Source organism: Dermacentor variabilis, chromosome 1 (assembly GCF_050947875.1).
Source record: "Dermacentor variabilis isolate Ectoservices chromosome 1, ASM5094787v1, whole genome shotgun sequence".
Classification (NCBI taxonomy): Eukaryota; Metazoa; Arthropoda; class Arachnida; order Ixodida; family Ixodidae; genus Dermacentor; species Dermacentor variabilis.
The window spans coordinates 150,993,391-151,020,285 of record NC_134568.1 but is presented as its reverse complement, the minus strand read 5'-3'; the positions used below and the strand labels follow the sequence as shown (position 1 = coordinate 151,020,285).

At 43.1% G+C, this 26,895-nt stretch overlaps 1 protein-coding gene across 1 annotated transcript; it reads left to right on the top strand.

Annotated features, from left to right (window-relative positions):
- Positions 1–1,024: 1,024 nt before the first annotated feature.
- Positions 1,025–26,222, top strand: Gdh (glutamate dehydrogenase, mitochondrial). Its single transcript, XM_075697650.1, has 11 exons — positions 1,025–1,599; positions 2,930–3,130; positions 5,515–5,601; positions 6,244–6,332; positions 6,433–6,531; positions 7,295–7,432; positions 14,505–14,645; positions 21,926–22,130; positions 22,848–22,939; positions 24,597–24,659; positions 24,988–26,222. Exons 1-11 carry the CDS (start codon positions 1,167–1,169, stop codon positions 25,105–25,107), a joined length of 1,668 nt encoding a protein of 555 aa, XP_075553765.1. The 5' UTR covers positions 1,025–1,166; the 3' UTR covers positions 25,108–26,222.
- Positions 26,223–26,895: the final 673 nt, after the last annotated feature.

Genomic DNA, 26,895 nt, shown 5'->3' with positions numbered 1-26,895 from the left:
AACGTACTGAGTGCGTTTGCTCAGGTAAGCAATAATCCAGCTTATGAAAATGTCAGGTATGCCAATAATTCTAAGTTTGAATATTAATTTGTCGTGCGGAACCTTATCGAAGGCTTTTCTGAAATCTAAAAATATTACATCAATTTGGCCATTATTGTCTAGAGATAAAGCAAATGAATGAATCACTGATACCAATTGCGTTACAGTCGAATAACCCTTTCTGAAGCCATGCTGAAACTCCGTTAACGCTGCAAGCCCGGTATATTCCAGTCACGAACGGCATGCGCCTTATCAGTGTGACGCAGCATTCTCGACAGGAAAGTAGCGAGCGCCGAGTTTTCAGGAAAGGAAACGCAAGCAAGGCAAATGACGTTTATTGTTGTGGGACGAATTTACACCCCAAAGGGTGCAACCGTTTTAAGAGTGTAGCCCTGGCACAGACTTTTGTCGCCACCTGCCGTCATCTGCAGAAAGCAGCGTTTAAGGGAGGGCTACCGCGTGTTGCCCGCTCCTGGAACAGGCGACTGCCCTCCCTGAAACGATCCTTTCTGCAGATGACGACAGGTCGCAAAACAAGTTTGTGCTTGCGCCGTCGCGGCTGCAGCTTGCTTCCCATATAAGCGCAGGCAAATTTCCACTTTTTTCTTAGAAACCAGGCAATTAACTATGCCAAAGTTTACACGAAACGAAGTAAACGTCAAAATGCGATCATTCTGCAAAATTTGAGCAAGAACAGTGCAGCGGTGAACGCAAATTTTTTTGTTGAACACGCGCAGCCAAATATTCGGGACCCTGTACATATTTTAGATCGCGCGCGCTTCGTTGACGGAAAATAAATAGTATTCTTTCGCACACTGTATAGTTTGGGCAGTTGAATATTGTTTTATTCGGAAAAATCTGTTATTTAAGTTCTTAAAAACAGCCGTAAAAAATAATGCAGTCCTGAGTGTTTGTTTGAACACTTGGCCGTTTTGGCGCTGCCGTGCCCTTGTATATTTAATGAGGTATATATTTGGATTGGCACTAATCGTATCCAGTTGCCAAGCCCTGCCCAAAAAGTGAAAGTTGGTTCTGTATGGGTGGAGGAGTTAGACCGTCTTAGCTACTTTTTTTTTTTTAGTGTGAGAGATTTCAGTTTGCAGTGACCGGAGGCACACACTTTCAAGATGCTGAAGTGCGGAGCAGTCACCTTGAGGCAACTTGCGAACGTGTACGGCCAAGCAGGAATATGTCGGAAGACCGTGAAGTCAGCGATCGCGCCCATGGTTTCACAATACCAGAGGCGGAGTTATTCGGACCACAAGATGCCCGAACATCTTCAATACGTGGAGGACTCGGAGGATCCTTCGTTTTTCCACATGGTCGAGTACTTCTACCATCGAGGCTGGCAAGTTGTTGAGGACAAATTAGTGGAGGAGTTTAAAGGGAAGCTTAGTCTGGAGGAGAAGCGCAAGAAGGTTCGCGGGTACCTCGCCCTTCTCGGACCTTGCCATGCGGTGCTTGAGGTGTCCTTCCCTTTGAAGAGGGACAATGGGGAATACGTGATGATCAACGGGTGGCGGGCACAGCACAGTCATCACCGGACGCCCTGCAAAGGAGGTAGGTGCAAGGAGGCTGCTTTCCCGAAGGGCGTGATCGTTGTATGCACGGACCGTCGCGGTATGCGCATACGCCGCATGCGCAGGCGGCCGTGGAGCGCGCGTGGCTCGTTTGGTCCAGCTCCAACGGGTTTCCGGACGGGACCTCTGTTCGGCCACCTGTTTCAAGCTGGATTTGGCGAGCGCTATGTGAGCCACTCGGAAAAAAAAAAAAAAGAAAAAATGCCGCGCACGTTTGCGAAGCCAAAGAGCACAGCTTTTGCGACCCATCCAGGTGCTAAGAAAGTTTCCCTCTCGACGCGTGCTCTTCTGCGCCTTCTCGTTATTCTTCGTTGCTTTCTATCAACGAGACAGCATCATGATAGATAGCCACTTCGCCAGCTAAATAAAAAAGGAAGCCATTTGCGTTGAGACTTTTACTCTTCAAGCAATTTCGCTTTCAATTTTCGTTATCATGTGGAGGTCAACTACGTTCTTTATCACCAAATGACCCTCTGCGTCGGTCGCTCTAGGTCATCAAGGCCCACTCTTTCCATGTGCCACACACGTGTTTTAATTCGGAGAACGAGCTGCAAAAGTTCGTTTATCCATTTTTTTCTTCTTCTTTTCTATCCGTTTTTAAAGTGCTCTACCTTGCTTGCGGGACCGGGGATAGATAGTGCGCCGCAGTTTTCTGCGATAATATTTATTAGTAGAGGCTTAACTATAATTAGCTCGAGTCAGTAATATAGCAGATAAGCTTTACGTACGGCCTAAAACGCCAATCCCAATGTCATGGCCCTTAACAAGGTGATCGTTATATATGTTAGGTAGCTGTTCGAAAAAAAAAAAAACAGCAGCATACATTGCTGTATGTCATAGCCCACTACCAGCTGTATATACTAAAAGTCTCCGTCAAATTTTGCTTTGTTTTCTACGCAGCAATTGAAATTGAAACTGAATATTTGTAGCGATGTGTTAACCTGCATATACGCCGCACATTACAATAGTCGAAATACCAAAAGTAGGCTTGTATTTGTTTGATAAAATATGGCTGCGTGATTTCAGTGTGTAGATAGTCAAGTGCAGTAATATCCTGATGCCGCCTTTAAAATTGTGAATGCTGCTCTGCATACATATTTTTTTCTTTTTCACCCTTAACCAGCTGACACTGCTTCATAGTAAGTAATGACTGCCTCTAGATAACTATTTGAAAAAATAAAGGGAGTGTTTTATTTACCTGTCTAGTAGTTTTCACTGTACCTTTGTGTCTTTTGCTAGAACACTCCTGCTTTTTATTTCTGCCGACTGAACATTATCAAATTTGTTACGTGTGTTTCACCTCTTTGCAGGTATTCGGTACAGCTTAGATGTGAGCCTAGATGAAGTCAAGGCTCTGTCTGCCCTGATGACTTTCAAGTGTGCCGTGGTGGATGTTCCCTTTGGTGGTGGCAAAGCAGGACTGAAGATCAACCCGAGGGAGTTCAGCGAGTTTGAGCTTGAGAAAATCACTCGCAATTTCGCTTTGCAACTGGCAAAAAAGGGCTTTTTAGGTGGGTTTCGTACTTCATCACGAAATTCCAGGTTGGTAAACCTGTTTCGTGATGTACTTTGGATTGGTAAGCAGGTGCATTGAACAACTTGTATGTGAAGGTTACAACATATATGTGAAGGTTACATTGGCTGTCTCTTGTTATATATGTTTGGAGCATGTTGCCTATTTATTGTGTGCTGTATTAAAAAAAAAAAAAAAAAAGGCTGGCATGGTGCTTGCATTCGCTTTGCCCTGTTCATTAACATTTTATTTCCTACTCCATTAAGAAACTTGTAATGTACAGGGTGACTGAAAAATGCTGTAACGCACTTTGAATTTTGTTTTATTTTATATTGTTTGAATTTTTCAGGACTGACATTATTCAATTTGAGTTCTTCGTGCTTTTTTGATATAGCACTACTATTTTTATTGTTCTTAGTGTCCCATTCTTTTAGGGAAGATGGTCTCTGAAGAGTTGCACCACACAGTCGTTGCCCACCTCAAGCAGGGGATGATGATTCCACAGATAGCGAAGATGCTCAAATTGCAGCGTGTTCAGCTCATCGCTTCATCAAATGGTTTCAGGAGAGAGGGGCGTCAAGGACCAGCAGCGAGGGGGGAGGCCTTGAATGGCAAGCACCAGGGAGCTGAAATTGGGAGTCGGCAAGAAAATTGTGAGAAATCCACCCAGAAGAGAAAACTCACCTGAGAGCACGGAGTTAGCAACTCGACCATGTAGCTCCTTGTCAAAGACAATCTCAAGCTCACGATGTGCCAACCAGCGAAAGGGCAGTTGCTCACGGACCAAATGAAGGCCTTCAGGCTGGAAAAGTGCTGCAGGATGAAGCAGCTGAGCCATGGTGGAGCCCTGAGCCCGATTCTGTCTACCGATGAGAAGATTTTTCTCCGTCAAGCCTGCTTGGAATTCCCAGAATAACTGAGAATTGTTTCTGAAGGGTTCTTTGCGAACTGTCAGAGTGGAGAAAACCTATTTTCCCAAGAGTATCATGGTCTGGGCCGGAATTTCGGGCCTTGGAAAGACCGAACTCGTTTTTCTGCCGAAAGGGGTCAAACTCAATGCTGAAACCTACCACAAGCTGATCCTGGAGGGTGCTGTCATTCCCTGGGATCAAAAGAATGCAGAAAACATTGACTGGTGGCTGCAGCAGGACTGGGCCCCTGCCCACGGAGCGAATACTACTCGAGTGGGTTATGGCAAACCTTCCTGGCTTCCTGGGGAAAGACACTTGGCTGTCAAATTCCCCCCCATCTCAATCTAATGGACTTCGCTGTTTGGGGAATCCTGGAGCAAAAAGCGTGCTCTTTCAAGCACAAATTCATCAAATGTCTTATACATTCTCTGCAGAAAAAGCCTGGGTCGAAATCTCTCCAGAAAATTTCACAACTATATTGAAGAATTTCCGGACGCGTCTTCAAGCCTATATCATCAAAGCATAAGGTGGACATTTGAATGGTTTTTTTCAGTCAAATAAAGCGCATCCCATTTTGTTTGCTTGTTGAAGAGTTCTGGTTGTTCGTTCGCATTACAGTATTTTTCGGTCACCCTGTATTGTGTGTTTAGCACACATGGTTGATAAGACTCCTTTTAAAATATAGAGCTCCTTCCTTTCGATCATTTTGTTCTGAGAGAATTCTGAAATATACATGGAAAATATGAATAAGATAGAGGTTTTTATTCTTTTTGTGAATTATGTCTCAATAGGACCAATGTTACTCACTAGCCTAATTGTAGACCATTACATAAAAAAATGGCAGTTTTTTTTTCTTTTTTAAAATTTCGTAAGCATTTATATGCCTACCCAATGAGGAAACCCATCCAATTGTCGGTCCATCCATCACGCAAGACGATCGCTTTCAAGATGGGGCCTGCAGCAACGAGTGAATTCGCCTTCGTGCTGCCTCTTGCTTTAATGTGAACTAAGCAGTGAGAACACAGCACACATGAACCTATCAGCACTCCGTGCACTCTCCCCATCGCAGATTGCTTTTAGGATACTTTTTGCGCAGCCACGCCATACGCAGCTGCTGCCGGAGTACAGCTTATAATAGTTTGATGCGGATGGACAAGGCCCTAAAGAACAATAATGGCTTATAATGATTGGAACGTCATCAGCGCACTTGGTGCGGCCTGCCACCTGCAGTAGTTTGCTTGTGTTGTCAGTCCACCTTGTGCTGCTGTTCGCAGTAGTTCGTGTCACTGCAACGCTGTTGTTTATACTGGTTGGATCAAGTTTCAAAACATTGATAACGACACTGGGCTGCGTGAAGATCAGCAAGTGGCACAATGCTTATGCATACTTAGACAACTCCGACAGGAGTTTCTGTGTGAATTTTCTCACGAATACTGTTTTATTGACCATACATATACAATTCTACCCTTAGGTCCTGGAGTTGATGTGCCAGCACCTGACATGGGGACTGGTGAAAGAGAAATGAGCTGGATTGCCGACACCTACTCTCAAACTATCGGTAGGAACTGGCATCACTTGAATAGTAGCGTCCGTCTCATTATTTCTCTTCCAAGTTGTGGGCCTTAATACGAGCTGGAGCAGTGGCATTTTGATGGGCAAGAATGTGAATGCACTTGCATGCTTATTTAAGTGCCCATAAAGTATTTCAGGAGGCCAGAAATAATCTAGAGCTCTCCACTTCCTGCATAGCCCACAATGCATTTTTGGGATGTAGAAACCTAGCAGCTATTTGCTTTGAGCGGGAACGAGGCTATCTTGGTTAGGGCAAGTGGTATGTGTGTGGGAAAGCCTGCTCACAAAACTTTGTCGGCTGGCTTCACTGCAAGCATATGCACACAGTGGGAAAGTTGGCTTCTGTAGTAATTTCAGTAGTACAGTTTTTTGGAGTTTAGATTAATAGTAGCTATAGTTATTGTTGCAACTATACTGCACCATTTTGGTTAAGTGCTGTTTTTCAAAGCATTGCTACCTTATTTGCTAGCATTGCTGTTATGGTTGCTTGGTATATATTTTAAAATATGATGCCATTTATTAACGATGAAATATTTATTTTTTGTTATAATTGTTCAAGTGAGTCTTATTTTTATGACTGATCTCTTTTTGAGCCAGCTTACTTGAGTCTTATTTTTTCCTTTGTCAGGACATAGTGATTTGAACTCTCATGCCTGTATCACTGGCAAACCCATCAACCAAGGCGGCATTCATGGCAGGGTATCTGCCACTGGGCGAGTAAGTTCTCTTCATTGTCTGTGTGGCAAGTCTCGGGTTTGGATATTTCATGTCTAGCATGTGCAACTGTTTTCTTGTTTTCTGTGTTTTACCTCTTTAGGGAGTCTTCCACGGGATCGACAACTTCATCAATGAAGCAAGCTTCATGAGCATGATTGGAACAACCCCTGGCTGGGGTGGAAAGACATTCATTGTCCAGGTAAAAATTTCTTACACGCGTCTGTGACGTTAATGTGGCGTATCAAAATACCGTATGAACAGGAATATAGGTTGAGTGGGACGATAGGTCCACTTCTTGAAGTGAAATAAAGCTAGAAAAAAAATTGCCGAGAAGCATTAATTTTTACAATGGCACTGCCACCAGTAGCGAGTGCCGCGTACAAAGTCCCCAAGTGCATCCTTAATCTGTGGATGCACTGCACGACGCCCATGAAATGACATTTTATGTAGGTTGCATGCTGACAGTTTTCCCCTTTTTGTGCTCGCTAATATCACACACTTTTTTTCAGAAATGCCAAACTGGCGCTGTGGCGCTCAGCGGCCATGTTGCCATATATTTCGGCAATATCAACAGCTCTTATCTTGAACGCTGCCGAAAACTCTCTGGGTGCCGCTACTCATCGCTCACCAGACAAAAAAAAAAAAAAAACTTCCCACACACACATACACACACGCATGAGGTTGATTGGAAGAGCGCATACAAGACCCAGTGACAAGAAACAAAAAATGCCAGCAATCGCATTTGTATGTGGACGCAGGTTTGGCTATGCATTCAACATGCACGCTGCAGGTTGCTAAGGGTCGCTTTATAAAACGAGCGGTGACTTTAGCCTGCTTTTTAAAAAAAAATTCCTTATACTTATATATTCCAGTTTATATGGCAGTCGGCAAGCAGGTGCCTTGAATGCACTTTTTACATGTGTGTTTTGTGCTTGTGTTCACAAGGTGCAACTCTCTTATAGGGCCTTGGAAATGTCGGACTTCATTGCACACGCTACTTAACAAGAGCTGGTGCTCGATGCATTGGCATCCAGGAAGTGGATGGCGCAATCTTCAACCCTAATGGAATTGATCCAAAGGAGATTGAAGAGTGGAAAATTGTAAGGATTATCTTTCAGTACTGTTAGTACCTCTGAACTGATATTTGTAGTTTGTTTTTGGCTCTTTGTTTCAACTTTCGCATTTTCTTAAATTTAATGCCACAAGTTGGGTATTTGGGTATTTCTTTTCTTTCTTTTGAATTTTTGAGTTGATATTTTTGAAGAAATGTGGTTTTTACCAGAAATACCTTCCATGGTTCATGTTTTTAAAATTATGTTTGTGTATGATAATAGAATGTTTTATCATCTCACTAGCAGCTTGGCTTGGTGTGTATGCAGCATATATATATGTGCAGGCAGGGTTCCTGCCAGAAAATTTTTAGAGGTGGACATTTGAGGACTGTGGGGGTGGAGGCACTAGCACATACGGAATAATGACAACACAAGAGACATTAGAGTGCAATCACACAACGCAACAGTGGAAGAGGCTTGTATTTCTGCACTTCGCACATACTACACTTCAAGCCTCTGATTCTTCAACTTGGCCCACTTTTCCACTACCGTATCATACTCGTAGCTGTTGACTGATATCAGGCCCTTGACATTCAATACGAATGAGGCAGTCCATTTCTCAGTTGTGTCTTGGATAAGTTTCTTAGCTGAAAAGTCCCTCACAGTATACCATGCGCGGTGGGAGCAAAAGGTATGACCCTTTCGAACCGTATCCTCTTGCATGGCTCCTCGTTCTACACAGGCTTCTTGAAAGGCCTCTTGTATTTTATGCACAGCTTGCAAAACATCCAACCTTTGATGTTGTCATAGAAAAACTAAGGATGGTTACGAATCCAAGATGTGTTGAAGGCTGATGCTTGCTTGGTGTCTTCGCCAGTATTTGGCGCACTGCACATTGCTTCAAGCCTGAGGTTGAACTGCCACCGTCATGTGTACTCGATTTCGGTCTCTTCGACATGGGTGATGCCAGCCACTCAACAGCTACCACATCGGGTGCCTCCGACTGCATATGTTCTTTGGCATCACTGGTCACTTTTTCAGTCACTTTTGGAGGAAAAAAACGACAGCACAGACGGCTACTCAGCCTTTCTTTTCGCAGCCATCTCCAGCAGATAGCACGACTCCAAGTCCCACGAGGCTTACCTTGGCTTCGTAGCTTCGTACCGGCCTCGCCTGCATGCGGGACATTCGGTGGCACCGCGCCATTGTGAAAAACATAACGTTTTGAAAGCGTAAATGAGCCAGACATGTAGGCACTGTACTAGGGCAAATATTGCACATATAGAAAAATGCAGCTTCTTAAAAACATAATAATGAAATCAAGTAAAAGAAGAAAGCCGTGACCATGTTGAAATAGACGTCCACAACGATGACGACGGGAGAAGAACTCTTCCACTAAGTGCGGTAAGCACGAGCAGCACGATCGGTATCGGTACGCTGAAGGTCATATCCGCGATTACGAGTGAGCTATTCTGAATACTTGTTGAAATCTGCCATATTGTTGAAAACCCAAGGTTGCCTCATCTGATTGGTTGAGAGCAGGCTCTCAGGCTGCTCTCTGCTAATCAGATTACGCGACTTGGAGATTTGAACAACATGGCAGATTTTAACATGTGTCCAGAATAAAACCCGCAGCCGTATTGCTACATTGTTCTAGAGGTCTAGTACCACGATTGCCTGTGTTTCTGGCTCGCAAGTGTGTGTGGCGGCTTTCTGCTGGCATCTATGCTTGCCCATAACAGCGCGCTTGTGGAAGCCGGCCCCTCATACTCGTAGCTTCCACTGCACAGGCACAGGAAGTTGCCCCCAAGTACAGCAAACTTGAAGCCCGAGAGGTGGGTGGCAAAACCAGTGCTGCCAACCGTGGTAGAAGCCTGTGTGCAGGTGACATCCGACAGTGGCAGTCATAGCCCTAGACCCTCCTCTAAATTGTCGTGTGAAAGAGTGCTCGTCTCTAGTGGGACATCACATAATAAGCAACACATGATAAAAACTGTTACACTAAAGCATACTTAACTCGTATTTTGAATTTTTAAGTTCCTCACCACTTTTTACATAAGTACATTACGATCTTGGTTCACAGTGTTTTCATGTCGGTGAGGAACCAGCCTTTGCACATATCTTGTATGATGGGGCACTATTGGAACATTGGAGCAGCCATTTGGAATGCAGAGTAATGTTAGAGCAGCTTTCATTAGTGTTGGGAAAGGTATGATGGGATTCAAGTTCCAATTCAAGTTCTTTTATTGATCACATGAAGATGAGTACATTGGGTATAGTATAAAGGTGGGGCCCTATAACTCGGAGTTGTGAAGGGGGGCCCCTAGTTGTGCAAATAAAAATCCAGTGCAGTTTTTGAGGGTAACTCATGGTCAAGTACCATTTGAAGTTGCTAAGAATTGAAGCCAGTTCTCAGTCACCAAATAAAATAGGTTAATGTTATGCAGCTGGTTGTTGAGGCCATTGTGAAATTGTTTCATAGTGGCTGTGAGTTACTTACAGCTTAATGGGGCTCAGCAAAACTTTCTGAGGACAGTAAACAAACCTGCTTAGTTAGAAAATCTTGTCATAAACATCTGAGCCTAATATTATTCCTGTACTTGCAGCAGTTAGCTTACGTTACAGTTTTGTTTAAAAGACTATCTGCATTTTCCTTTGCCTTTTGAAAATTTATTTCGATTTCCTGCATACTTGTATGCACATTTAATCAGTGGCCATCAGCTGCAAATCTTAGCTGTTGCAATTAAGTAGTGCCTCTAGTAGAAGCTAAAGTGAAGAAATCTCATTACTGATGAGGCAGTGGCACCATTTAGTGATAAATAAATAGCTCTGCGCTGTTATGACCATTGAGAGATGGGGAATTGCGAGGAGGGGTGTAAGAAGGTCACAGTGTGACCTTCTCCAGGTCATGCTGATGCATAAGCTCACTGTGGTAATGGGAAAAGCATGGGGGCATCATTCTATGTGGGCATAGCTGAACAGCCCTGAGCGCAGTTCCGTTAAATGCAAAGGGAGTAAGGGTGCAAGGGCGTGGCAGCATATTATTTCCAATGACTGTTCATATAATGCGCATTCAGAAACTGTCTGTCGGAAAAGATTGAGGAAGTGCTCTTTAAATACCAGGCACAATTTGCACTTTTCTATAAAAGGTGTTGCAGGGACCCTTTAAGCTAATTTTCTACCTCGTGACACATACTCTGTGACATCACCATCCCATTTGGGGTGTACATTTGAACAACCTTTACTGATGCCATGGCATTCCAAGTAGCAGTAACAGAACAGCTGTGGCCTGCTTGTTTTAATTCACTTTTTATTGACAGCATGTTAGTGCTGGTAAAAATGTGGCAGCAGTGTGTACCAGTCTGAAGTGCTGTCTTGTCTGCACTTCTTAAGTGGCTCAACATGGACATTCCTAGGAATGATCAACATACTGGTTTGGACATTTGCATGCACCTTTTGCTTAACTCTGCCAGTTGGTGACTAAGATCTCTGGAATCTGGCTTTTTAGGAAGAAATCATGCTTAGTGTGACTGTTACAAAAACCCTTTCATTTGTCACAACATTTTTGCTGTGCTAAAATCAGCTCATCTTAGCTGCACCACATATGCATATATGAATTGCTAGCTTGTTCAAGGCAAAATTTACAAATTTGGTATTCGGAAAGCAACAGAAGTGCCATAAGACATGCATCTCGCGCATTTTAAGTGTTAACAGTATTTTAACTTCTATGAAGAAAAGTTTGTATCATTTTGTTGGTGTGGTCGATTGTACAATTTCTAAATCTTTAAAATTCCAATTGCAGCATAATAAAGATGTGTGTATGTGCAAGATGCTTCTTTTATCATAAGTGAGTGTTTTTAATCCAAGAAATTCGGTTTCTTACAGTTTACATGGTTCAGTATGTGGTTAGTGGCTTAACACCAACATGTAAAACATCGCAGCATATACGTCATATGCTGTGTGCAATAATACATAGTGAGACGTACAGCTGAAGCAAAAATGTTGGCTTTGCCTATGACTGAAAGAAGGTACTGCTGGCTAACATGTGCACAACTTTCATGCCAAGCAAATATATTGTTTACAGTGTGCTTAGACTGCTTCCCACTGTGGTGTTGAAGCAGTACCACAGTGAGCTAATCAAATGTCAAAAGAACTGCTTTGATCAACCATTTATGTTATGAAGCAAAAATATTTTTGTATAGCATCAAATAAAGAACTACAGTAGAAGTCTTTGGGGGGGGGGACACAATTTTTTCCCTGATCAATTCTTGATTTTTGTTCACGGTAGTTCACCATGCTGAGTAACCTTAGACACAGTCAACGAAGCTGTTTTTGTTTGCCAGATTGAACTGGAAGGAAATTGTATATGTCTAAAAGCACTCGTTACTGGCTTAGTTTGTTCAGGTATAAAGATTGCATCTATTTTCTCTCTTTGTGCTGTGCTAATTCATGCTGCTATGCTTTCCTTGCACCTGTATGTGTGCTCCTAAAATGTCAGTCCTATTTGTATGCATTTAGATAGAGTTGTATGTTGTATTTCTATAAATAATGTTGACATGCATGTCGCAGTGAAATGTTCTGGTAAGAAGAATGTAGAAGTGTGAGACTTGTGTAGTTCTTTAAAGGGACACTAAAGGCAAATATTAAGTCAAGCTAAAGTGATAGATTAGTGCTCGAGAACCTCTAAGCAGGGTGTCTACCAACCTGGAAAACTGGGAAAACCGGGAATTCTCAGGGAATTTGAATAGTCTGTAAATACTCAGGGAAAACTCAGGGAATTTGTGCTTCTATCAGGGAAAATTAGCTGTAACTCCTTTGAAAGGGAACAAAAGTCGTGTTAATGCTGGCTCCAGTAACACAGGAATCGCAACGAATCGTCATTGACACCGTGTCGTCGGCACGAGGTATTGCCAGAGTAGTTAACGACCGATTTTCCAGACGCCCAATTTATCGGACATGCCCGATAATTCGCACGGCTTTGCGGCACCACCATGTACTCCATATAGTCGGTGTATATTGCCCTGACTGCAGGCCTGAAATGGCAATAATCAAAGCCACCACTGCCGCCATTTCATCTCGCCGCCTCGAACCACGCAGATCCGCTGGCAGCCGTAGCCACCACCGCGGCAATGTTAGGTCTAGCTGCTTCTATGTTCGCTATTAAGCTTCTTGCCATGCGGTGCAGTGTTTTTTCATTGAAAGAATTTGCCGCTGTCAGCAATGGCACCGACTCCGCCTTTGTAATCCTCGCGAATAGCTTACAGCACGTTGCGTAATAACAGTGTCCGAAAGTTAGCTTCTCCTCTGTACAGCAATGTTACGCGGTGAAGCATAACAAGCGTGGGAAGGGGCAATTGTCATGGAACACGGTATGTATACACGCGTGCACCCCCGTCTCCTGTCACAGTACGAGCACCGATATGCCTAATAAGTGTACTGGCAGGCCTTAAGAGCTTTTTCGGACGTGTTTGTGGCAATTTTAGCCCTTAAGGGCAGTTAAAGACATGCATTCCTTTTTTTCGGACTGCCCGATTTTTCGGATGTTCTTGCGGCCCCTAGGGAGTCCGAAAAATGGGACGTTGACTGTACAACTGACCAAGAGGATGCTTCAAATGATCCAGGGGGTGAACACAAGGCAGAAGGAGGATGAGAACAGGAAGGACCGATGTACTGAGGAATTAACGGGAAAGGAAGCGTGCCGCCGCCTCTTTGAAGGAGCTTGAGCTCAAAAAACAGAGCGTTGGCTGATGCCGAGATGCAGGTGTCCCTTATCCAAACCAAAATAAGCTCTTTAAAACAGTGAAACCCAACACTGAGATGTTGTGTACGGGCTGAGAGTATGTCAGGACAGTTGAGGTTGACTTCCCAGCTGCTGAGAGAGAATCTTAGTTGTGACAAAGTTCAGGCCTCATACCGATGAGCTTGCTATCAATTGATAGAAATAGCTCATATTCAAAAATATTTACTTATGTGTGCATCTCCTTACAAGTCGTATTTGAATATGTTCAACCCAATTTGCAATGTATTTTATCATTTCTTTCGCTGTGCATTTTACTAACACCTTCCTTCTGTTTTCATTTTAAATAAAATGGATATTACTCCTTACTATTCAAACTGGATTAAGTATGCATACTACAGCATCGGGCAACATGGTGTCAGCATGTCTTGACATAAAACAGAGTTCAGGCTCATTCATGGAATTTTGCAAAGGCTATCAGGCAAAACCTGGAAAGCTCAGGGAATTTGGAAGTGTGAACTTGGTAGACACCCTGCTGAGGCATGAATATTATCGCGAACAGAGCCTTAATAACCGAGAAATTGAGGTAAATGCAGGACATGATTAGAGACTCCCCGGGACATTCAAGTACTTGCCCAATGACGAAAGCACTCCTCAGTTAAATTCTGTCACTAGTACGCAACCACTCATTGAAAACAACATCCTTGTATTGTAAGACGAAATAATATGCTACTTGTCCAGTTCTGTTTCATTTTTGGAATAAAGAACTCATTGAAATTACCTTTGACAATGATGGGGCGGTCGAAGGTTTCGTTTTCACTCGACTCCACGCTGCCTGCACTTTAGCATTTCAGTAGTTTCGTTATCGCATAGTGCTGCTCTCATTTTGCTGGCTCACAAAACTCGCACAAACTGCAAGTAGCAGAGAATTCAACTTCCATGTGATGTCGCGGGATGCCCGAACGGTCTATGCCACTTGACCAGAAAGCAGCTGCAGCAGCAAATCCACCGCTCTGTCTTGGCTCCTTGCCGCCATCTGTCGGGCACCGTTTTACTCAAGGACGGCAGCAAATGGTGGTGATGGCATATGCAACGTCACCACTCCCCCAGTTGGGTGGCAGGAGGTTTGAATTTCGAAAAAGGTATTCAGATCCTTCAGGTGCACTTTTCTCATAAACCATGATTTTTTTTTTTTTTTGGCAGGAAACAAGTGTTGCGAGGTTTCTGGAATGGAATGCAAACGCTACACGTTGACTTAGTATTTACCTTTAGTGTCCCTTTAAGTTTGCTTGACTGCCTGAGCACCTTATGCCTAGAAGCAAATCTTCTTTCCTACACATATAACAGCATGAGTGTAACACCTTGATCTTGTTCTCTGCCCAGAACAATGGCACAATCAATGGCTTTCCCGGTGCTGAGCCTTACAAGGGTGAGAACCTGATTTATGAAGATTGTGACATATTTGTGCCAGCAGCGCTTGAGAAGATAATCACGAAGAACAATGCCAACAAGTTTAAGTGCAAGGTAATGACTTGTATTTCTTGCTTACGAATTGAATGAAACCTCAAACACACATGTAACATTTAAGGCGTTAGCATTAGGAGTGTTCAGTTGAAAAAAAGTATGCGTGTCTATCTGTGAAGTGTTGGAAGCTGGTTGCGTCGTAGGGGTAGAGAGGGGATCAGAGAGCTAAAAGAGCGTGTATGTGTATTTTAAATATATGAACAAGAAAAAATGAAACCGAGGAGCCCGATTTTTATTAGTCAAATCGTAAGAAGCCAACAAACAATGACACGGAGAGCATAGGGGAAACTATTCATAGTTCTTGCTTGAATTTCAAAACTAATAAACAGATGGACATGAAAGTGGACGTAAAAACAACTGACCACAGGTGAGGTACGAACCCATGTCTTCGCAATACGTGTGCGATTCCCTTATCAATTTGAGCTATTGCGGTGCCATTTTCTCATCCACTTTCTGGGGTATTTATGTCTCTATATTAAAACTACCGTCTTTATTTGAATCTAGGCCGATAGTTTTTTTTTTTTTTTTTTTCAAATAATCATATACCAAACTCTAGGGTCGGCTTAGATTCGAGGATCTTAAAAAACGTGCCAGTTTGTGATTGACAATGATAAATATGGTGCATAGCTAGCGCCATCTATAGAAGTCAGGATCGCAACCGCTATTAGCCGCGCCAGTAGCCAATTGAAGTACACGAGCAATGTCGCTATGTTGACCCATTGTCTCCTTTACTAGATGCCTGCCACGTGAGCGGAAAACCAGCTGCCAAACCTTTTCCCTTTTCTCCTCTCCACTAGTGTCTGTCACGAGTGCCAAATGTCGCTGGCAGAACCACTGGGCACTACCTTGCATGGCTTCCAAAATCTTCCTTGGGCGTGTGCGCCGATGTCGAAGGCAATTAACCTTCATCATAGCTCAGTGGATGTTTGCAGGCATTACAGGCGACAGCTATTCTAGTGCCAGACAACCAACCTTTAAAATGCACACCCAAAGGATTGTGCTGACCATGGTTTCACCTCGGTACCTACCATGTAAACACCATGCGCTGGGTCACCAGTCGTCACCACCGCCCTTCATGATGGATGGATGGATGTTGTAAGCGTCCCCTTTGGAACAGGACGGTGGGTTGTACCACCAAGATCTTGCTATTATACTGCCTAATGTCCTATTTAGGTTTTAAAAAGAAATGAATTCTCGTTGCCAAATTATCTGACCCTCTATTGTCAACTTTGTTCTTTTTATGTCTCCGTTTTTTGTTGTTTCCCTGCTTTTCTTCCACAAATCTTCCGATCGCCTCTTCCTAATCTCTATTGTGGGCATGTTTACTTTCCCCCCTGCTCTCGCTGAACCCAAGGACTTCAAGGAGGCCAGTGGTGCCTGAATCGACCGCTGGGCAGATGTCTTCACATTCTAATAAAACATGCTTCGTTTCCCTAGCTTTACCGCAGCAAGCACATGCTTCATCTTCCTTCTTATATCTCTCTTCATAGGTACGTGTTCTAAGGCATCCTGATCTCGCTTCGAAAAGTAATGAGCTTCCCTTTGAGTTATCATAAATTGTTTCTTTCCTGATTTCGTTTTTTTCCTCTGAAGTAGTTGCTCATGGCAGGTTTATCTAATGCCGCCTCCCATGAGATTATTGCAGCCTCTGACTTTCCGCTTGTTCTTAGTTGCTGTGTTGCTCACCCTACAGGCCGCACACTTGCTGGTAAGCTTGCTAGTTCTTTTCCTCCGCTGTGAATCAACGTTCTTCCTGCACAAATACCTGAGAACTCTCCCAGCCCATTTACTTGCTTCCATATTCCACAGGCGTTCTTCATAATAAATTTAACTGTGAGCTTCCTTCACTTCAAAACTTGTCCAGCCCATATCATCCTGCACAGCTTCATTTGTAGTCTTCCCATGAGTGCCCAATGCAAGGCGTCCCACTGACCTTTGGTTGCCATCGAGTCCTGATTGTACCCCTTATTTCAAGCAAACAACTGCATTTCCAACAGTAAGTCCTGGAAGCATTACACCTTTCCACATAGCCCGGAGCACCTAGTACCTATTGTATCCCCATAGCGCTCTGTGTTTCGTTATGGCCGCATTTCTCTTTCCCTTTACTGTTATTGTTTTTTCCTGCATTTACATATATCTGTTGCCTTCGTTTATCCATATACCAAGGTATTCATATACTTTTACCTAAGGTATTTCCGGGCCCTGAATTGACACTGTATGTTCACTGTTTTCATTGAATACCATAACGCCCGATTTTTTAACGCTAAATTTCAGGCCTAAATTCTCGCCTTCCTGTCCACAGATATTAGCCAGACGTTGCAAATCACTTTGCTTCTTAGCTAGCAACACAATGTCGTCTGCATAAAACAAACCTGGAAGCTGCTGCTTTACTACTGTACTTGCCTGTTTGTATGAGAGATTAAACCCAATATTACTTTCCTTTAGTACCCTTTCCATCCTCGCCATGTACATCATAAACAGCAGTGGGGATAAAGGGTACCCCTGCCTCAGTCCCTTGTTGATATCAACTTTCTCCTCGCTCCTCATCCCTTCCCATTGAATGCAAACGGTATTTTTTAGGTAAATCTCTCAAAAGCTGTATACAATCGTTGCCTAAGCCTTCCCCTTCCAGAATATCCCACAAAATGTTGTGGTCTACATTGTCATATGCTCCTATAATGTCTAAAAAGGCCATATATAGCAGTCTGCTTTCTACTCTTGGTATTTCAACACACTGAGTAAGAATAAATAAGTTATCATCCAAACGCCTACCTATTCTGTAGCCATTCTGAAGTTCTCCCAAAATGCCATTATTCTCTGCCCACGCTTGCAGCTTTGATTTGATGGCCTGCATTGCTAACCTGTATATTATCGATGTAACGGTGAACAGTCTATACAAGTGAATTCTTTCTCCCCTTACCTTTTTAAGTTAAATTCATTATACTGTGTCGCCAACTGTCTGGTATTCGTCTATCTTTTAAAGCTTTTTCCACTGCTTTCACCAGAGCTTCCTTACTTTTTGGTCCTAGTTCATTAATCAGCCTAACGGGAACCTCGTCTTAAGTGCAGAGCCAAAGGGCTCTGCACTTAAGAATTTTCTCTTGGCCTTTTCTTCCAGTTGAACTTTGTCAGCACTAGCTCCTTTTCCATCTGGTTCTCTTTCATCTTCTTTTTTCTATAACTACGACCTTGTCATTGCCTTGGAAAGATACTGCTGTTATCTTTTGGATGTAGTTTAATGCCGCTTCCCCTTCCAGTTTCTTTCCATCTTCGTCTAGGATATGTTATTGTATTGTTTTTGACTTCCTGCCTAATAAATTTGTGGTCCCAAAATATTCACTTTCACCTTTTATCTTTGCTTGCACCAGTATTTGAACCATAGATTGTTTCTCACGATATATTTTCCATTTACTGGCTACTTCATCCTGCAGCAACCGCACTTTTTTTGCCTGTCTGTGCTCTCTGGATGCTTTCCGTCGTTCGGTGATCGCTTCTCGTATCTCCCTGTTCCACCAGCTTTTCGGTTTCTTTTTTCCTTTCCAACGAACATGTTGTTTCTCTTTCCGTATTTCTGTCATTATTTCACTTAGAAGCTCATTATATTCCCACTTTTTACTTGGCCATTTGCCAAGTCCTTCCTCGTCTTTTGTGGCTATATCTATTTGTCCAGCTTTCAAATTTGGGCTGGCCATTTAACACTCCTTGCTCTCTTTCCCAACTACATATCCTATGTTCAAAATGATGTGTTTATGGTCATTCCCTATGCTGCTATACCCTTCCTCATCAATGACCATTTCTCTCAACTTATCATGGATTCCTTCAGTCATCAGACAGTAATCAGTGGTTAATTGGCAGTTTCCCACGTGATCTGCCCTTTACACTTAGGCCCTGTATTCATGATAACGAGGTTATGTTGCTCACAAAGAGCTTGCATTGACTTCCTGTTTTCAGTATAGCCATCTAGATCCTGTATGTGGGTATTCATGTCGCCTAATAGGATAATTTCGGCATCATTCCCAAAACCCTTAATATCAGCACTTAGGCATTCCACTAACTCTTGATTCTTCTCTGTGCAATTATTTCCGGTCCACAAGTATGTTACGCCCAGCCCAATTTTCTTTCCACTCATTGTACCTGAAAACCAAGGATGCTCTTGACACTTTGAATGTTGGTCACGAATGCCACCTCGCGACGTTTGTTCGCAACTGAGGGCAGGCCCGTTCCGCTGGGAGCGCGAGCCATCCTGCAGGCATCTAGTAAAGAAGGCAATGGTTGACCTGTGTCGTATAGGCATGCGGTGTGGTCCATAGCGTGGCGTTATCGTAATGGCACCAAACAGGCGATGCCACTATGGTGCCTCTTTCAAACGAAAAGTTGTGCTAGCCGCAGAGGCATCATCAAAATTTCAAGCCGGGCGGGTCTTTGGCATCAATGAGAAAAACGTCCATCGTTGGAGGAATAACGGGGGACGCTTTTTGCATGTGCGGCAACGAGGAGATGACAGCAATGAGGAAAAGAAGTGTGTGATAACAGAGAGGAGCTGTTCTCCGAGATTTTGCCGTGTTTCAATGCATGCGAGCCATGCTGCATCGTCTGCGCATGCATGGGTGCGCTAACGCTGGCACGCGTCCGCAAGTGTGCGTGGTCTAGGGCTATAGCGACGAGGCTAGCAGCGATGATAACGCAGAGTGAGCTCGGCATGTTCATATTAAATAAGTGCTGCTTTCATTTTGTGACCGCTGTCCTCACTTTTTTGTTCAGCCTACATTCGAGGCAAGTTTCTTTTATTTTTTTCTGGCTTTGGACATTTGGAGGTCTGCTTAAAATCGGGGCCGGCCTAGATTCTAGTAAATACGGTAACCTTGGGAGTGTTAGCCAGCACCACCACTTACGGCCATGGCAGATGGATGTGGTACATCCTTTCTACCGCAGGCATCGTGTAGTACATGAACTTTTTGGGTGAAGGCAACTAGTCAATAAACCCACACATGCTACCTGAAGGCATCAAAGCTGCCACATTCGAGACCCTCACTATGTAATGAACGAGAAGAAAGGAAACTGAGTGGTGGTGGTCTGCTCTGGACCACTGTCAGCTGCACTTTGCTCCTGAAAGAGGCAGGACGTGTGTTGAGTGAGCTCCTGAACAATGCTTTGCAATGTGGTGAATGTGGTTTAAATCATGGATCTGTGACCTAGGTGCAACATTTCTAGCGTTTGCCAATGAATCGTCACAGAATTTTTCTTCTGTCAATTACTATGCTGGCTATGTGTAGTAACATTGTGGGTGAAGGGTGGCCTTACTCAGTGCTGCAGTGGTGGAATAGCTGTGTCAATTGTACTAAATTGCACCAAGAGCAATCCTTTGTGCCATCCTGCTCCAAAACATCATTTTAGCAGGAAGCTGCGTTAAGCATGAGAATGAGCCTTTTTCTGTTGATGATGCCTTGGTAGCAATAAAACTCAAACCAAAACCTAAAGCATGCCATAGTCTGCTCACGCGATCATGATCATCATCCTGGAAGCTACCACCCCTCCTAAAATGGTGCTGGTAGCTGGGATGCAATTGAATGTACAATTTTAAAAATCTACGAAAAAACAGTCAACATGTCTGCATATTGTAGGTTTTGCAGAACCCTGTCACAATTTGCAGACATTTTTTAATGTTTTAATCTCATAGTTAAAAAAAACTTGCTTTTCTTGCTGCTGAAAGTGTACTTGTTGTGAATTCAGTTTTTTTCAGTGGGTTGTTCCTCTCGGTTATCATTGTTGCCATTGTTCATGCACTTATGAATCGGTAAGCTCGCTGATTTGGGTATTGTTTAAAAACTTCTTGCATATTCTGAATGTGGAGATGTCTATGAGCGACAGTCGGGAAAACGCATGAAGCTCCTTCACTCCACAACACACAAAGGCGCTATGCCAGAGTTCGTTGACTCTCCGACATGGTGCAGAGAAGGCTCCAGGAGCAGAATGTCAATAAACATGGATTTGTTACTGTATTTGCACGATTCTACCGCTCCACCGTTTGTACCGTGCAGTTATATTACCGCCCAAATATCCTACAAAATAACTTGGTGCCAATTCAACCGCACACATCAAGTAACGAAACCTTAGTTGACGCATAGTGTGTACAAACAATTTCATGGAACATACAAAGGTGCACCGGTACGCACACAGCTGAATCTTATCGGCTAGTCGCCATTGTAGTCTGATGACACCTCCTTTTCACTGTCTGCTGACCCCATAAAGTCATCTTCAGTTCCATTTAATGCATTTGAACTGCTACACTTCTTGAAGGCTCGCACAACCACTGTCTACGGGAGGGCATTCCACGCACCATGGACCCACCTTGCGATGCTCAGAGCGTTGCTTTCTTCAACTGACCCATTCAATGGCAGTGTGGGTAGTTGCACTGAGATTTTTGTTTCTTTTGTTTTGTAAGAATCGGTTTCATTTGTGATTTTCAGTAGAATTAGTTACAATTGTAACGCGCATGCAAATTTTAATGCACCTCTTATTAAAAAAAGTGCATGTTAGAATCGTGCAAATATGGTAATCCAAGATACGACACAGTGTGACAGTCACTGCGCTTACAGGCAAATGCTCACTGCAAGACCGATTGAGCGGGCCACGTAACGTGAGAACGAGAAGTTGTGTGGGTAGAGGTTTCATGTAACCAACTCATAGCGGGCCTGTGCGCATCTGCTGCAGCGATGAAGTGCTCAGCGGAAAAGAAAACAAGTGGCACCCCGGGGGCTGCCACTTGGGTGGCTAATTAAAGCGCGTCTTAGTGACGTGCTTGTGCGATGACTCGCACCCACAAAGAAAAGCACTGTTTGAGCAGGAAATTAGCTCCAACACGCTAGCTGTGTCCGCCATGTTGCCACTTGGGCGGCAATTCCCAAAGCTTGAGCTAAGCACCACAGGCAAGCTGGGGATGAGGTGCGGGAAGGCGTCTCGATCCCCACAGAAGAGACCGGGTATGGATGGTTTCAATGATTAGCTTTCGAGAATGCCCCAAAAGTAGCTGCCCTAACAAATCAGCAGACAGTCCTTACAGTATAATGATGCCTTTGTGAAGTGCTTGACAAAACGAAAGAAAAAAAGAAGCCTTAGTAGTCTGTTTGCAACTTTCTGTTTTGAGGCCTGAAGTTTACATTCTTTTGGTACTCAAAAGATAATATTCTGTTTTGTCCTTGAACATTAACATACCAGCTGGTGTACCCTTTGAAAATCCTTGGTTTTCATGTGTGTGAAATGATTTTACCATCCTCTTTCAGATAATTGCCGAAGCAGCTAATGGACCCACAACTCCTGCTGCAGACAAGATTCTCATGGAGCGCAATGTTCTGGTCATTCCCGATTTATACATCAATGCCGGAGGTGTGACAGTCAGCTACTTCGAGTGGCTGAAAAACTTGAATCATGTCAGCTATGGCAGGCTTCTCTTCAAGTATGAAAGGGAGTCCAATTACCACCTCTTGGGTGAGAACTGTCTTTAATTTATACTGCTTGTCTTGTTTGTCTCCTCTTATTTGGAAGCTATCTGTGGTGCAAGCACACTGAAGTGCATTGTGCCCTAGCATATATGATTTGCAGTGTGAAAAGATACATGAGAGTTCGCAGTGTTTGACTGCTGTTCTTGAAGTAAGACAGTTACTGTTTGCGCATTTTATGATGATTATTGTTAACCTTGCCATTCCTGTAAAATATCCTGCACAAACCTGAGATGCAGGAGACCTAAAGGGTGGAGGACACGTACAGGTGAATCAGGACATGTAGCGAAGCATATATAAGCTTTTAACAGCTGACACAGTAAAAGTAAAGGAGTACAGCAGTTTTACCACAACTTATGATAGTCATAATGTATGGGCTATGATATAGACTTATTTCATGCACGTGTGTATAAAGGTGAAGTCAGTGACAAGTTATTAAATGTGACATTCAAGTTAACTCAGAAGTTTATATATGGCTTAGTTGAAACAGCTCAGTTTGTTTCATTAGAAACAAGAGATAATGGTACGTATGAGCTTTGGTCATTGTAGCAAGAGAGCAGTGATCATGGTACAATTTTAGTGATAATTGTGCATTGATAAGCCTATTTTAATTGTTCTAGTTCCTATTTGTTGCCTGGAATGCAACAGTTTAGGCATTGTCATAAGATGATGTTAATGGAAAATTATTTGTTCTCATGTATCGCAGAGAGTGTTCAAGAATCCTTGGAAAGGAGGTTCGGCAAAGCTGGTGGCCGTATTCCAATCATGCCAAGTGAATCGTTCCAGAAGAGAATCTCCGTAAGCCTATTATATACCCTTACCTTGGCACTCATAGTGTGACAGTTTTTTCTTCTTTTGTAATGTGGCACAGATAAAACTGTGCTGAAAGCGTAAAGCATAGTTTTTTTCCCCATCCATCTGTGCCCCCCCCCCCCCCCTCCCTGCATCACAACATCTTAAGTTCCGTGATCACCTGCACTAGACAGTGAGGGGTCCATCACAGACCGATTGCTAGGAACCACTAGTCTGGTGACACTGTGTTGCAGGTTACCATAAGCAGTGGTGGAACAGCTATGCCAATTGCACCAAATTGTGCGAAGAGTGGTCCTTTGTGCCATTCTGCTCCAAAATGGAATTTTAGCTGGAAATTGCACCATGCATGTGCCAAATGAAGTATAAGAATGAAAGCTTCTATCTGTTAATGCAGCCTGGGTAGTAAAACTGAATCCTAAAGCTCGCTGTCGGCCGCCATCATCATCATGGAAGACAACTATGCGGCCCTAGCCATGGCTATAGCCAATGCTGTCGGTTCTCCATTAGCTCTCCCTCGCTGTTTTCATGCTTTTGTTGCATTTCTCACTGGCGAATGTTTGAATGTACTGTTGCCATGCTGTGTTTTTGTTTGTACCCTGTATGCTACAGATCGGTATACCTCATACCTGCATGGCATGGAACTCGCTCAAGGAGGATGTCAAATCAAAAAGAGGCCTTGGATAATATTCTGTCACACATTGTTTAGCATAGTTGTTGGCGGTGCCAATTTAAAAATATGTTGTAATACTTCAACTGCTGCCATATTATAATTTGCTTACAAGTCTGGACCTTCTTTGCAACCCTGTATGATCAGAAGAGCAGATTCTAAGGTTGTAATTTAATTAGCTTTCACATGTTTGATGGCACAGCTATAGATATATGCTGGAGAGATTTTGCTTATTAGAAGAAACCTGTTGGCGTCTTCACTGTAACTTTGGTTTAGTCGTGCACATACTAGGGCATGGTCTTGTTGATATTTTTTCGCGGGATCGAATCCCGGCCACGGCGGCCGCATTTCGATGGGGGCGAAATGCGAAAACACCCGTGTACTTAGATTTAGGTGCACGTTAAAGAACCCCAGGTGGTCTAAATTTCCGGAGTCCTCCACTACGGCATGCCTCATAATCAGAAAGTGGTTTTGGCACGTAAAACCCCATAATTTAATTTTTTTGTTGATATTTTTGTTGTTGCTCGTTTGAAGCATGCCAAACATGCAACACCTGATACAAGTCTAAATCGTAGAAGCAGTATTATAGCGCAGAGTATGCACCTGGAAGGCCATTCTATTAAAAATAATGAAACTACTTCGGTAATTTTCAGTCTGAATGACTGTTTGATGTGTATAAAGCCGCCTCTGCTACATTTATTGGCAATTTCAGTTCAAATAGTGACCATATCTGGTATGGAACTGTGAACGTATCTGGTTGAACACTGCACCAAAAGTGCTTGACGTTGCTCCAAATCAGATTTTTGCCTGCGCCAAAAGGTCTAATGGCTTAACACTGCTTCAGCAATGTTTAAGGTTTGTGATGCTGGTTCTAACCACTGTAATGCCTAAAAAGAAAAGAAAAGTGGCTATATTGACATTAGGCTATAGCATGAATGTTAAGGTTTTTTTATATTCTGTGCTTATACTGTACAGGGTGCATCAGAAAAGGACATTGTACATTCTGGTCTGGATTACACTATGGAGAGGTCAGCCAGAGTAAGTAGAAGTTTGAATGCCTTACCTTACTTTTTGCAGACCACTAAGTCTTTCTTTCTGCAGTTCTTCTGTTATTGCAAAAGTTGCTGAATGGATTCTATAATATTGTGCAGCTGTTGTCACTGTTAAAAATTTTTATATTAGAATACCCTGTGCTAAATTTCCATTTTTAAACATACCTGTTGTGTGCAGCACTTATAAAGCTTTGATAACTGAAGAGCTGCCTAAAGGCACATTTAGTTTAGTAAATCTTATCTATATTCTTTTGAAATGTGTGCCTTCACTTACATGCATTGAATGCTCATGTGTCTTCCTTGTTTTAATGCAGCAAATCATGCGCACTGCCATGAAGTACAACCTTGGGTTGGACCTTCGCACAGCTGCCTATGTGAACTCCATTGAGAAGATCTACTTGACATACCGTGAAGCTGGTCTCACCTTCACTTAGCTTAGCTCATTCATCGACAGTGTGGACTCGCACCTATGCTTTGAATGAAAGCACACTCCACACATAGCATATTAGCCAGTTCTCTAGACCTTTCCTATCTGCTTATTGGTTCTGCAGGCTGTTTCACAGTGGTTCTGGAACATTTGCAGGAGTATCTTGCTGGCTCTCACCCTACCATTAATGACTAGGCTGATTCGTCCGCCACAGCGGGTCCCACAAAACCTGACCAAGTGTGCATACCAAGGACTGCCTTGCTGAAGGCTTAACTATTATGACAATAAACCATGCTGTTAGTTAACACAAATGACGCACGGAGTTTTCTACTGCTTTTTTAAATGCTGCAAGATCAGCAAATGCCATTCTTGTGTATTATGAGTTTTCCTTGTTGGAATTGCATCAGTCATATTTTTTTTGTCCCATTTTTAAGCATATATGCCTGGCTCAATGGCAGCAAAAACCACTGTGATGAGGCTACATCTTGTCGGCAGAACGTTCCACTAGGGGCATCGCATTCTTCATTGATCATATTGGCTCACAGCTCATATTGGATCACAGTGGTTCTGGAACATTTGCAGGAGTATTTTTCTGGCTCTCACCCTACTATTAATGAATAGGCTGATTCGTCCACCACAGTGGGTCCCACAAAACCTGACCAAGTGTGCATACCAAGGACTGCTTTGCTGAAGGCTTAACTATTATGACAATAAACCATGCCTTTAGTTAACACAAATGCTGCACGGAGTTTTCTATGCTTTTTTAAATGCTGCAAGATCAGCAAATGCCATGCTTGTGTATTATGAATTTTCCTTGTTGGAATTGCATCAGTCATATTTTTTTGTCCCATTTGTAAGCACATTTGCCTGGCTCAATGGCAGTAAAAAACCACTGTGATGAGGCTACATCTTGTCGGCAGAATGGTTCACTAGGGGCATCGCATTCTTCATTGATCATGTTGGCTCTGTAGAAGCAGACATTATGACACTTGTGGGCAAGTGCACTTTCAGCATTTTGAACCTGTGTGCGCTTACAGAATGGGCAGTAAAAATGTGATGAATATCCATAGTTGCAGCGATGTGTCACATTGAACCTGACATTAAGAATATGGTGCTCACAGCTTTTTGCCTTATGTGATGTGAAACCTTTCTTTTATTAGTCACCGTAAATATATTGAAACATTTTTTCATAAGACAGATTGAGCCTGTATCTTGCAAAATGCCTATGCAGCTAGTGAGCTCAGACAGGCTACACTAATCGTAACTGTTTTGGGGGCGGCTCTGCTCTGCAGGGGTGAGATCAATTAAATACTTTTCATTTAGTTCAAAAATGAATACTCCCGACGATGCTGTGCAGGAAGTACTATACCCTATGTAACACTTGGCAAGCAGTGCTACAGAAGCTATGCAAGTAGCACGGTCATGGAAGTCTTGTCCCACACCCAAACAGTGTAGTTTTTTATTTATGATGCCTTCTATGGAATAACTACTTCATATTTCTGCTACAACTTGTGGACGTAAGGTTACATGAAATGTAACATTACGTAAGGTTACATGAAGCAGATTTGTGCTTCCAATGTGCGACGTACTATGTTCTGGTTGCAAGCGTTGCACTGTGGGTCCTGGCTGTGGAAATGTGATGCTCCACTTGGGGGGGGGGTTCGGCTGTAAATAGATTCAGATCTACGACGCCTTCCATGTAATAATTACTGTCGTACATTCTGACATAACAGTATGAGAATTTTACATTTAATTAAATGACTCATATCCATATCTTTCATATGTGACACACTAT

Coding starts and splice junctions, on each gene's coding strand:
- Gdh (XM_075697650.1), top strand. CDS start 1,167: ATGCTGAAGTGCGGAGCAGTCACCTTGAGGCAACTTGCGAACGTGTAC. Junction 14,646..21,925: donor CCAACAAGTTTAAGTGCAAG/GTAATGACTTGT, acceptor ATCCTCTTTCAG/ATAATTGCCGAAGCAGCTAA. Junction 22,940..24,596: donor CGTTCCAGAAGAGAATCTCC/GTAAGCCTATTA, acceptor TATACTGTACAG/GGTGCATCAGAAAAGGACAT.